The sequence below is a fragment of the Phascolarctos cinereus genome, unplaced genomic scaffold (assembly GCF_003287225.1).
Source record: "Phascolarctos cinereus isolate Bilbo 61053 unplaced genomic scaffold, phaCin_HiC Scaffold_726;HRSCAF=1367, whole genome shotgun sequence".
In the NCBI taxonomy this organism is placed as follows: domain Eukaryota; kingdom Metazoa; phylum Chordata; class Mammalia; order Diprotodontia; family Phascolarctidae; genus Phascolarctos; species Phascolarctos cinereus.
Window position 1 is genome coordinate 363,256,511 of NW_027556098.1, and position 13,353 is coordinate 363,269,863.

The 13,353-nt window shown below is 50.0% G+C and overlaps 1 protein-coding gene across 1 annotated transcript in view; it reads right to left on the reverse strand.

Annotated features, from left to right (window-relative positions):
• SPOCD1 (SPOC domain containing 1) overlaps positions 1 to 13,353 on the reverse strand; it is a 48,086-nt gene that overhangs the window by 15,859 nt on the left and 18,874 nt on the right. The window contains 2 exon segments of the mRNA XM_078146215.1: positions 9,321 to 9,494; positions 11,423 to 11,476. Coding sequence (XP_078002341.1) covers positions 9,321 to 9,494; positions 11,423 to 11,476 — 228 coding nt within the window.

Here is a 13,353-nt window from a genome sequence, read left to right on the forward strand (position 1 = left end):
CGCCTCCATTTCACAAGCCCAACTCCTAAAAAAAGACTGTCTACACTCATTACGTCTACTTTCTTACCTCCTACTCCCTTGTTAGCCCCTTGCAATCTGTCTTCCTTCCCCACCATTGGACTGAAACTGTCATCTCCAAGGCCACCAAGGATCTCTTTGCTGATAAATGCAATGGCCTTTTCTCAACCCATGCCCTTCTTGAACTTTTGGCAACATGGACACCGCCTCTGGGGGTCTCATGACACCGTGCTGTCCTGATTCTCTTCCTCCTCAACCCCCCAAGGACACTGGACTCTCTCAGTCTTCTTTATAGGTTCATCAAACATTTCCTGCCCCCGATGTGTAGGTGTACCTGCAAGGCTCTGTTCTCTTCTCTCACTCTGCCCTCCCTCTTGGGAATCTCACTAGCTCCCACTGATTTAACTGCCACCTCGAGGTAACTGCCTCCCAGATCGACGTATCCAGGCCTCATCCAAGTTCCAGTCCTGTGTCTCCAACCTCCTACTGGACATCTCCACTCAGATGAGCCATCTGTCTCACAACCTTCATCTGAAGCAGAACTCACAGCCTTCCCTCTGCTCCTGACAAGAGTCCTGCTGTTCTAGTCACGCAGGGTCATAACCTTGGAATTGTCCTTGACATTTCCCTCTTCTCCAACACCCCCTGATTCTCTCTTTAAAACGTCTTTCACATCCATCCCGTCCTCGCTACTTGGAGGACAACCACCCTCTACCGATTAGCCAATCAGCGAGCAGTCGTTACCCTCCATGCCAGGCCCTGTGCTAGGTGCTGGGGATGCAAAGAAAGGACGAAGCTCCCAGGCTAGTGGGGGAGAGGACAGACAGACAGGATTAGCTGGGGGTAGTGCTGGCGGGGAGGCCTAGAGGAGCTCCGTTTCTGCTGGTCTATCGCAATAACATTGGACCTCTCCCCCAAAGCGCTGTCCCTCCAGCACAGTTCTGAGTCACTCCCACTTTCAGAAGCTTCCCAAGCTTCCCATTGCCTTTAGGATCAAATACAGGCTGCCGAGTTTCTTATGTAAAGTCCTTCACAATCTGGCTCCTGCCCACCTCCCGAGGCTGAGTGCACATTTCTCCCCCTCAGGCATTCCAAAGCAAGAGCCAAATTGGCCAGCTCAGCGCTTCCTGCACACAGCCTTTGCACCAGCTGTCCACCTCCCTGGAAAGCCCTCCTTCCTTCCCTTTGCCCCTCAGAAGCCCCAGCTCCCTTCAAGGCTCACTTCCAAGGTTGCCTCCTACTTTCCTGACATCACCACTTGTCAAGGCTTCTTTTCTCCTTGTCTCCTCATCCCCCAATCACTCTGAAATGCATTTATTTTGTGCCAATCCTACGTTTAATTATCTGTGAACAGGCTGCATCCCTCTAGTAGAATGTAAGCTCCTTGAGAGTAGGGACTCTTTTGACGTCTAGTGCCTAGCACGCTGCTTGCCACTATAGGCCTTTGATAAATGCTTGCTGATTGATCGCGCACAGAAAGTCTGATAGAATGCATTGTTGGTGGACTTGTGAACTGATCCGACCATTCTGGAGAGCAATTTGGGCTATAAAACTCTGCATACCCTTTGATCCGCAATACTACTTCGAGGGCTGTATCCCAAAGAGGTCAGAAAAATGGGAAAAGGACCTCCACGTACAAAAATATTCACAGCAGCTCTTTTTGTGGTGGCTGAGAACTGGAAATTGAGGGGATGCCCAGCAATTGGGAACTGGTTGAATAAGCTGTGGTATATGTTCTATAAAAAATGATGAGCAGGCTGACTTCAGAAAAAGCTAGAAAGACACTAACTGATGCTGAGTGAAATGAGCAGAACCAGGAGAACACCATACACAGTAACAGCCACGCTGTGCGATGACTGACCCTGATAGACTTAGCCCTTCTCAGCAATGCAAGGATCTAAGACATCTCCAAAAGTCACATGATGGAAAATGCTCTCCCCAGCCAGAGAAAGGACTCTGGAGTCGGAATGCAGATGGAGCATACTATTTGCTCTCTTTTTTGTTGTTTCTTCTTTCTCATGGTTCCTCTTATTAGTTCTAATTCTTCTTCACAACATAACTAATGTGAAAATAGGTTCAGTGTGAATGTATGTAGAGCCTATATCAGATTGCACACTGTCTTGGGGAGGGGGAGGGGAGGGAGGCAGAGACAATTTAGAACTCAAAATCTTATGGAAGTGAATGTTGAAAACTGAAAATATGCATATCCTTTTTTTTAAAGAGTCTGAGTGGAAAGGCACCTCGGAGACCATTGAATCCAATGTGCCTGACCAGGAACCACTCTTCCACAAAATTCCTGACATCTCCTGGGACAGGAGGCTCACTATCTTCCACAGAACCCAATTTTACTCTTGGACAGACCCCAATAGCTAGGAAACCTTCCCTCCCACGAAGCCAAAAGGTGCCTCTCGGCCTCTTCACCTTACTGCTCCTGGTTCTGCCTTCTGGGCCAAGGAGAACACACCTAATCTTCCTTCCACATGAGAACTTTTAGACACTTAAAATACTGTGGTTCTATCCCTTCTGAGCCTTTTCTCCTCATCTGGATATGGGACCTACTATGTGCCAGGCACCGGGCTAGTGCTTTACAAATATTATCTCACTTGAGCCTCACACCCACCCTGGGAGGTGGGTGCCATTATTATCCCCATGTTACAGATGAAGAAAGTGATGCAGACAGAGGTTAAGTGACTTGGCCAAAGTCATACAGTTGCTAAGTCCCTAAGGCTGGATTTGACCTCAAGTCTTCCTCACTCCAGGTCCAAGACTCTACCCATTACTCCAGCTCCCTCCATGTGGCATGGTCGTCATCTTGGCTACCTTCTTTTGAATGTCTCTCCTTTGTCACTATCCTTCCTAGAACATGGAGTTCAGAGACTAACCTAATTCTCCAGACACTGTCTGTCCAGGGCAGAGCTCAAGAGGACTCCTCCCTGTGAACCATTAACTGAATCAGAGCCCTCCCAAGTCACCATTGCGTCTACGCGGCAGGCATGGTGCCAGACACTTCTTGTTGTTTGGTCGTTTTTTTCAGTTGTGTCCAACCCTTCCTGACTCCATTTGGGGTTTTCTTGGCAAAGATCCTAGAGCGGTTTGCCATTTCCTTCTGCAGCTTGTTTTATAGATGAGGAAACTGAGGCAAACAGGGTTAAGTCACTTGCCTGGGATCTCGCAGCTAGTGCCTGAGGCTGGATTTGAACTCAGGAAGATGAGTCTTCCTGACTCCAGGCCCAGTGCTCCATCCACTGTGCCACATGCCTCGATTAGAGACAAAAATGGGAACGTCTTTTCCCTCAAAGAACTTACACTCTATTTACAAAGAGGCATACTGATGTCAAGAAACACTTCTGATGACTGGAAGTCTCCCAAAGTGGGATGGGCTCCTGGAGAGCACGGTGGTCCATCTCTCATTGCGTGCAGGTCTTCAAGCTTGCCAAGGTACTAGGTGAACTTGGGGGATGGCCACTGAGTCCCTTCTAAGTCAGAGATGCTGTAAATAACTCCCCTTTCAAGGATGCTGCACAGTTTACAACACACTTTCACCACAACCACCTCTGGGATGGGCACTTACTTCAGCAATGAAGGCTCCCTCTCGCTGCCTCAGTAGCCCAACACTCCCCTCCCACCCTCCTCTCCACCATATCTTATCTCACTTGTTTCCTGGATGGTCAACAGGTCACACATACACACAAATGTTGAAAGCCTACCCAGGCTGCCAGCCTCACTGGAGCCTGTGTTCACCTCACTAATAGCAGAGGCATCCCAAGTCTCATCATTTCCATTTTACAGACAAGCAAACGTTCTCTTACTGGACCAATGATTCTATCAGCCCAGGGAGCAACCTAGGAGGCCTGTCTCTACCAACATAGATCAGCACCAGTGCTGCCAAGTAAGAGTTAGGGAGACCTGCCTGAGGCGCTGAGAAGCTAAGGGACTTGCCAAGGGTCAGGACTTGAACGCAGAGCCTCCTGACTCCAAAGCCAGCTGGCTCTCTCCCCCATGGGACTCTATGGGAAGACCAGGACTCAGAGAAGTCTGGTAACTTGCCCAGGGTCATACAGCAACTGTGTGTGAGAGGTGGGAGTGGAGCCTCTGTCTCCCAGCTCTTCTGAGAGCTCTTGTCACCAGCCTGTGCTGCCCTTTCCCTGTGCTCATCTGATGACTCCTTTCTGTGAAATCAGCCCCAAAATATGACCTCTTCTTCCACTCAGACACTCATTCTAATTTTGTTCTGTTGTTATTTGCATAATTTATTTTAAAGATCTCATTGTCAAAAGAAAATTTAAGGGGGGAGGTGAATGGGAGAAGTAAATTTTTGTTCACTGAAAAAAATACATTAAAATTTTTAAAAAGATCTCATTGTGGTTAGCTTTGTTCTGTGAATGAGAGAATGAATGAATGAATGAATGAATGAATGAATGAATGAATGAGCCCAAGAAAAAGTATTCAAGCATCAGATCAATCAACCAGCATTTATCACATGCCTTGCACTATGGAGACCTTATCTGGCGCTAGGTCGAAAGCAATACAATTCTGAGCTAAGCAAGGATTGTGCTAGGCTTTCTGCCTCCCTTGCTCCCCTCCAGTGGTCTTGGGTCCCTGATGCCTCACTGTCTACCTTCCATGACTTGACAAGTCAAAGCAGAGGGAAAGGCCATCCTTGGGGGCAGCTCCAATGGGAGGCTCTGGCAACTGCAAATCCGTCCCTGATGCGGGCCAGTAGACAGACTTGAAATTGGCTTGCTGATCAGTCAGGCATGCCCCTGCAGCTCAGTGAGAGCTGAACCCAGAGTCTCCTTCCCAGCTCCCCTGATGGAGAAAACCACTGGCCTCCTGGGCATCACAGATACAAGTAAACTGATCTCTGGCTCTGGACATGTCCACAACCGGTACCTTGCAGCTACCTCCAAGGAATGCACCTTGAACCCTGCCACCTGACCCAGAACAGAAACCTCCAGGGACCAAATGGGCAGAGGGAAGACTAAGGGGCTTGGGCTCAGTTAAATCCTCTCTTCCCAGTTCAATTCAATAAACATTTATTGCTGTCTCTGTGTAAGGCAGGTCATTAACAAGGGTGGGAAAGGTGGGGCTTTGCCCTAAGGGACCAAAATGGGGGAGAGGGTTCTTCCTCTCTACTCTGTAGTCCAACCTCCCTATCAGGTTCTGCCGCTGTGGTCCCCTTCTCCTGGAGCCGACCTTTCCCCCATCCCCATAAGGGTGGCCCCCTTTCCTGCTCCCTCTGCTCTGTGCTACTATTTCCCCCAAATGTTTATGCCCCAGGTGGAGACATTTTTGTTCTGGTTCTAGTGTAAAGTACTGACCCCAGGCAAAGTTCCACAAAGCCTGAGGGACATTTCCAAAAAAAGCAGTGGCTCCACAGAACCTGGGAACAACTAAGATATCTGTACAGCTGACTGGCACATAGTAGGTGCTTTCTCTGCCTCCCCACTGTTCCCTACCCGGCAGTCTGGCCTTCCCCAAGAACAAGCTGCCTGGAGCAGCCTTCATCCCCATGCGCCTGCTCCGCCACCTGGCCGTGTAGGGATAGATGTTGCCAGCAGTTCAGGGGACAGCATCCTCCTGTAACTGCAGTGAGATGTAGTGGGGAACCTTGCTCTGTCCCTTATCAGCTCTGTGGCCTTGGATGAGTCACTTTCCCTGGGATGGCAATATTTGGAATGGCCACCTCCCAGGGCTGCTGTGAGCAGTTGTTATCAAATGTGCTGTTCTGGAGGGTTTTTCCTTCTCTCAGTTTCCCCAAGAGGGGAAACCACCTCTGATGTGTCTGTTGTTGCTGCTTATTAAGCTCAATCCTGCCCCTGTCCAGCAAGGCCATCTCCTAACTCCGCTGGGCAGACCTCCTCCTTGCATGGTTCCAGATCTGAGAGGCTGAAGTTAACTTTCTAGTGGCAGGATTCTCCACCCCTGTTCCTCCCTCTGCCGGGCTCCACCTCAAAGGCTTGCCTTCCTCAGTCTCCCAATGGGGCCAGGAGCCAGGAGGTGTGTGGCAGGCCGGCCTATCATTAATGCCTCTCTTTGTCAGACAAGGGAGGCTTCTACCTACTGAGCCAAAGAAAGAGCCTGGCTAGCGAGGTTCCTCCTTTCCTCCCACCTTCCTTTGCCTATTGAATGTCTACCCACTCTCTAAAGTCCAGCAGAAATACCGCCTCTTCCTAAAGCTTGTCCTGAGCCCCCACCGGGATCATTCTATCAGATCTCATTTTAGTCAGGTGCGTTTGGCTCATTTCCCTAACAGGTTGGGAGCTCCATGAGGGCAGGGCCCATGCCTTTTCTAAGTTTTATATATTTCCTTGCACAGGGCTATACAGTCGTTACTTGATAAATATGGGAAGGGAGAAAGAAGAAAGAAGAGAGGGAGAAAGAGAAAGGAAAAGGGATAAACAGGGGAAGGGGGGAAGGGAAGGAGGGAAGAAGACTTAGAGTATGTCAGTCAGGTGAGCTGCTATAGCCCCTTCCTGCCAAGAACCAGGAGCATCCCAAGCCTTGGGGGCACAGGGTCAAAGAGCCATTATCAGCCATCAGACGCCAGGCAGTTCAGTCCGATCTTTTTTTTAAAAAAAAGGGGGTGGGGGATGAGGTGAGACTCAGAAGAATTGCCCCTGTGTTGAAGCATTGCATGGGACTGACTCCCTCCCTGGCATTTCAAGGCAGTGGGCAGGGCTGGGGCCTGGGGAGCTTGGGGGCTAGTTGGCCCAGTTGGGTCAAAGGGCAAGCCCATCAGTGGGTGCTGAGAAGGCTGCTCTGGCAGTCCAGAGCCTGGTGCTTCCCTGAGACAAACAGCATAGGAGGGCGAGGAGGAAGAAGGACATGCAAGCCATATCTTTGGGAAAGGGGGGAAAGCAAAGGTTCAGTATAATAGCAAGATCTACTTATGGCTGTTTCACGCAGCTTTATAGATGGACAGCAGGCCACGGGCACCTAGCCCTGGCCTTTCTCTGCCCGACAGATGCCCTGCTCCGGGAGCTAGAAGCAGCTGAATGTCTTGCTGATGAACCAATGCACGGGTGGCAGTGTGGCCCCATAGCGAGAGCACGGCTTACAAGCCTAACTTATAAGCCACGTGACCTTGAGCAAGACCCTTCCCCTCTCTGAGCCTCAGTTTTCCCAGAGGACAAGGGGGCTGTACAACGTAATCATTAAGGTCCTTTCTGTCTCTGAATCCTATGATCCCACATGGATGGACAGCCGAAAACAATAAACAAAAACAAAACAGAAAAAACCCAATCCAACGTACACTCCCCAGTCAGGTCTTATTGGGATGAGAGGCGCCCGGGGTTCCGTGATTTTGATTCTTCTAAGCTCTTTATCCCACTGAATGGCTGCTGTAGTCTCCTCCCTCCCTTCATCCATCCCTCCATCCCTCCCTCTGCTCTGCGCCGCCTCCTCCCTCCATGCCTGCCTCCCTCCCCACTGCATCCCCCTCCTCCAACACAAGAGGAAACAGACACGAGGATATGACAGATGCCCAAAGCAATATTTGTGAGGATAACAAAGAGCCCAGGAGAGCTGTTCTGGAGAAAAGGGCAGACAGCTCCTGATGAGCAACAACGCCAGGTAGTTACCACAAATCAAGTATTGGCGGGGGAGGGGGTCCACCCTGGCGAGGTCACGAGGAGGCATTTGTTAGCTGGAGGCCGGGCCCGAGTGAGGGAAGGCAGGAGCCTGGGCTCAGACCATGGCTGGCTGCTGCTCCTCACGCCCCAAAATGACTTGGTAGGGGTCAGACAGGGAGCCAGCTGGATCCAAAGTGCGGGGCCTGGGGAGGACAGCAATTCTCTGGTACTCCCACTCAAAGGGAAAGAGGGAGGGCAGGGACGTAGCAGCCTAGATTTAGAGCTAGAAGAGCCCACAGAGGGCATCTGGTCCAGACTCCTCACTTGTACAGATGATAACACTGAGGCCCAGAAGGGTAAGTGACTTGGCCAAGGTCACAGAGATAGTCAGGATCTGAACCCAGGTCCTTTGATTCCAAATCCAATACTCTTCCCTCTATCCTAAAGTGGACCGCAGGATTCAGAACTAGTAGGAACCTTCAAGATAATCTCACAGAGAGATAGGACATTGAGGACACTGAGGTCCAGAGAAGTTAAGGCCTTGCCCCAAGCCACAAAGCTGGTAAACTGCAGTGTTGAGATTTGAACTCAAGTGTTGCCAACTGTAGCTCCCAAGTCCCTTTGGCTGCCCACCCCATGATGTTCCCGGAGGGAGAGTCCTGCCTATCATGGAGCCTGGGCCTGAAGGTGGAGCCGCTCCCTCCCCCTGGCTCTGCCTCGGAGAAGCAGGCCCAGCCCATTGGCAGAAACCGTCAATTTGGAGGAGAGGAAAAGGACCTTGAAACCTGTTGCTCCATATTAATTACAACCCTGGTCACATTCATTAGCCAGGAAAGCAATTATGTTAGCAATATTCATTAGCCAAGAAAGCAATTAATAAGGCAAATGTCTTCAGCTATTGATAAAGAAAAAAGGAAAGGTACACACACAAAACCCACAGTGACTATAACCTGTAGCAGTCTGTTCTAGGATAAACAGATGAGCAAACAAATGGGAAAGGGCTTGTTCTCACAAGGTTGTGGGGAGGCACGTGCTCTGGGAACTTTAAAACTCAACAAAAATTGAAATTCTTAGAATTTCCTGGCATTCAAGACCCCAAATAATCTAGTGCCCACCTTCCTCTCCAGTCTTGTCTGGTGTTACGCACTTCTGTGGTCTAGAGCTAAGTGTAACAAGCGGCTACCGATTTCCCCAACCACCCCCACCTCCCCACCCCATATTCCTGCCTCAGTCCCCTTTGCTCAGGCCATTCCTTAAAAGACTAGCTCAAATGACACCTCCTCCAGGATGCCTTTCCAGATTCCCTCCAGGCAGTTCTAACCTTCCCTCCCAGACCTCAAATATCCCTTTGTCTTATCATGTAATGTTACGTAGTATGTATCACATGATATTATATATGTGATATTATGCATTCTAGTTATCTCTGTGTATTTCTTAACCCCTTACTAGACTGTGAGCACTCTGGGAATAAGGACTGTGCCTCATCTGAACTTTGCCTCTCCCACAGAATCTAGCATAGTGCTCTGTACACAATAGGCATTTACTAAATGTTTCTTGAATCGAACTGAACTGTGAGTGGGAGGAAGAAAGGACTTGATATTAGATCACAGGAGAAGCCAGCCAACTGACACTAAGTGTAGTGGATCCTATCGGAACTGCTTCTCCCTGAGCCCTAAACACTGTGAGGGACAAGCCCCCTCCATGCACACTGAAGCAGGGCTACCTTACCCCTCTTGCCTGTTGTGGACCCTTGGCCCAACAGGAGGGAAGCTGGGATCTCTGGGAAGGTGCCTCTGAGCCGGCTTCTGAGAGGTCCTCCAGTTCTTCCAATTGTGGTGGCTTGGTGGCTTCCCATGCTTGGCTGACAGCCCCCAGGAGTCTGACTGATGACCCAGATCCTAACTGAAAGAAGAAAAAGATATGTGGGGAAGACAGACTTCCAAGGATCTGCCCCTTTCCAGGGGAGAGGGGTCTTGGGTCGCACCAGCCCAAATCTCAGTCTCCTCTCTTCTCCCCTTTGCTAGATTACTACCAAATACCAAACACTGAAGAATTAAAAGCAATCAAAAGCTCTAGGTATTACCACACACACCAACCACGAACTTGGGGAGGGCAAAGGAAAGCCACTAAACCCAAATACTGAGAGGTCTCCCCTAAGCTGTCAGACAGTCCCATTCACTCTTCTCCATCCACACTATCAAACCGTGGCCTGTTCTTCCCTGGCACAGGGGAGAGAGAGCCAGCACCAGGGTCAGGAAGATCTGGGCTCAGACCTTTCCTTTGACCCCTACTGGCTGTGTGATCACAGGCAGGTTCCTTAACCTACTTAGCCGCAGGCATCAAAGGCCATGGCCCCTGGCCCTGAGAAAATCCTTGTAATTCTCTTAGGCTGACTTCTCTACCCTTCATCAGGCTCGGAGCCCCTTCAGAACAAAGACTTCTCTGTTCCTTATTGTGGATCTGATGGATTGGATTACTGAACTGCAGTGTGTGTCCTATTGCTAAACCCTGAAACTAGCCTGAGGCTGGGCTTCTCTGGGGCCTTCAGACTCCCTCAGTCAAACCAGTCCTGTCCCACCTACAGGACCCATGCTGGGTCAGTCTTACTGAGGGAGGAACCCTCAGTCTTTCCTGATTAGCACAAATCAGATTCCAGTGACAGAACCACCAGGATTTAGACCTTGGAGGCCACCCAATCCAACCCCTACATTTTACAGATGGTGAAACTAAGACCCAGCAAGGTAAAGGGACTTGGCTAAGGTCACACAGTCTGGAAACAGCAGAGCTGGCATCTGAACCCTGGGCCTCTGGCAAAGCACTGGATCTGGAGCCGGGAGCCAGGGGTTCAGATCCCGGTCCTGCCACGAATAAGCGGGGTGACTGGACAGATCCCTTCTCTCAGGAGGGTGGTGTCCTCATCTATAACATACAAAGACGAGCCTGTCTGGCTTTCCTCCAGCTCCGGAGCCTGTCACTCCGGCTGGCTGTTGTTTCTGCTGTACTACATTTCCTGCAGTCCCTGACAGCTTTCTGAAGGGCCTCCCAGAGAACCTTCAGACTTTGTTTGAGCTGTGTCTGTATGGAGTATTTGGGGAAATCTGGGGCAAGCAGAGTTGGCATTTTTTAAGTGACGTGGCCCCAGAATAAAGCACCCACTTCTGACTCCTGTATTTCTGCTCTCTCCGCCTCCACACTACCCCGCATGAGCTGCGAGGTGCTATCTCCTGGGCCCACCCAAGCCCAGCCTGAAGAGGGCGGGGGATGAAGAGCCAGCCCCCAGAGCCAGGCCAGCTTCCAGCAGGGTGCAGAACCCTCCTAGCTCACCAGGGCACAAAGCAAACCCAGCTGCTGCTCCCTACCTCTCCCCGCCCTCCTCCCCAGTGGGCAAACTTGAGGAGGCATTTCAGCACACCCTCCACAGGGGTGGCCAAGGGTTCTTACCTCTGGTTTCCCAACCTGAGGCCTGGCAATGACCCAACAAAAATCTTCCATTAGTTTGGGGGCAGAAGTAAGTGCTGGGAGGGTAGAGGGGATGGTGGGATGAAAGAGGAGCTGGAGAGAGAGAGGAAGGGCTTAGGAAGGCAGCCATTCTTGGGGTAGAGGATGGAGAAGAGAAAAGCAGAGCTCAGGCAGAGGGAAGGGGAAGATAAAAAGGTTCGGAGTCCCAAAGGTATCGGGTGCCAACCAGGGGACAAGACCCAGGAAGATCTAAGAAGGCATGCAGCCAAACAAGCCAGGTTCCCCAGGAGCCCTAGCCGCTGTGCCCCAGACTGCAGACAGTGCTCGGAGAATGGACCAAAGTGGGAAATCGATGAAAACGGGAAACCTACGTAACACACAAGTTTCACGCCACGTGGCAGGCGAGGCAATATCCGCTCTTCCTCCTTGGAGAGAAAGAGAACAAACACAGAGATTACAAAGCAGTCCGATGGCCTTCCTGGACAGGACACAGCCCTTGCTAGAGCCTAATGCAGCGGCCACCGGGGAACAGGCTGGCCAGCACGGCAGAACCCTAGGGGAGAGCTGTCGGCTGCACCCGCTTCAATACAGGAGAGAGAGAAGAAGCTACCACATCGTCTCAGGGAGTCAGCCTCCAGCTCCAGGCCTAACTAGCTGGGTGACCAAAGACAGGTTACTTCATATCCTTTAGACCCAATTTTCTCATCCATAAAATGGGGACAATAATGCTCACACTACCTCCCCCACAAAATGGTCATGAAGAAATCACTTTATAAGCTTAAAATCATCACAGAAATTGGAATTGGTTTTCCTACTTTGGAAAAAGCAGTCATTAGGTTAAAATAGTTGGAAAGAGCCCTTTCTACAGATAAGCAAATTGAGGCCCAAGGAGGTGAAGTGAAGGGAAAGGATTTTCCCAAAGCCACTTAGGTTTGAATATGAGCCGGGGCTCTTACCACACTGCTTCTGCTTTGGGGGAATCAGATTCCCTCTCCTCCTTCACTTCATGTTTGGGAGTCTTTGTGGTGCTGTTTGAACCTGGGAAGATCATTACCCCCTCTGGCTCAGTTTTCCTTATCTTTACCTGTATGTCTTTTCATTCTTTGGTTGTTCAAGAACCCTCACCCCATCATAGTTGTGACAGTCATCTCCTTCCCTTCTCCTCTAATTGTTTATGATATGATCTTTTATATTTAGGTCATGTCTCCACTGGGAGCTTGACGCGGTATAAGATGTGAGATACCACTCTAAACCTAGTTTCTGCCAGACTGCTATCCAGTTTTTACAGCGGTTTTTGTTGAATAGGGGAGTCCTTAGTCCAATATGAATCCCTATTTTTCACAAAAAGGTATAAGGCCAAAAGGAGATATCTGATATACCTTCTATATAGTAGGTACTTAAATAAATCTACCTTAGCTCTAACTAGAATTGGAAGTGGGCATGACAGAGGACTTCAGGCAATGAGTCTCATATGTAACATGTTACCAAAACTACTTGTATGCGAAAATGAACAGAAGACACCTTCAAGAACATGCATGGCCAAATGGGGAGGTGGGAGAGTCATTTACTACCAGTGAGGGAGGATAGATGGACATCCCGAGGGCTGCGCAGAAGCCATGAAATATTCAAAGAACCAGAGGAGAGCATCCACCTATAGGACAAATCCTCCTTCATGGAGAACTGGTAGGAAGCCAGGGACGAGCATCCAGCAGGATGAGAAGGCACGTGATCTGCCCTGGTGGCAGGGGGACCCCCAAGGAGATCACAGACTCACTGAGGAGCCAAAGTCTGTGCCAGCTTGGATGAATCTGCTATTATCTCATTATTGGTTTTAGAGACAACCACCATCCCTAGCCCATCCCCAGTCACAGGAAGCCCATCAGTCTCACTGAACAATCTATCTTCCTTCCCAGTGTAAGCTGCTTAGCTTTCACCCATGCTGTCACTGTTCAATCTGTTTGACAGATTTTTGCTTCTATATACAGACTCAGATTTTTTTCTGAGCCTGATTTTATATTCAATCAATCAATTAACGGGTATTTATCCCTTTCCTACAATATGCCCCACGTCAGATGTTGCTGGGGTGGGGAGGATGCACATGACATTTCTCCCATGCCCGAGGTCCCTCATGGTCTGCCTCAGAACTATTCCTACAACAGCTTTGAGAGGGAGTACAAGCAGTAGTATCTCTATTCACACAGGAGGAAACTGAAGTAATGTGCCCAAGGTCACCTGGGCACCAGAGCAGGGGCTCAAAGGAAGTGCTCTTTCTGCTACCTGTTCCAGCCTTGCTGAGGCTAGG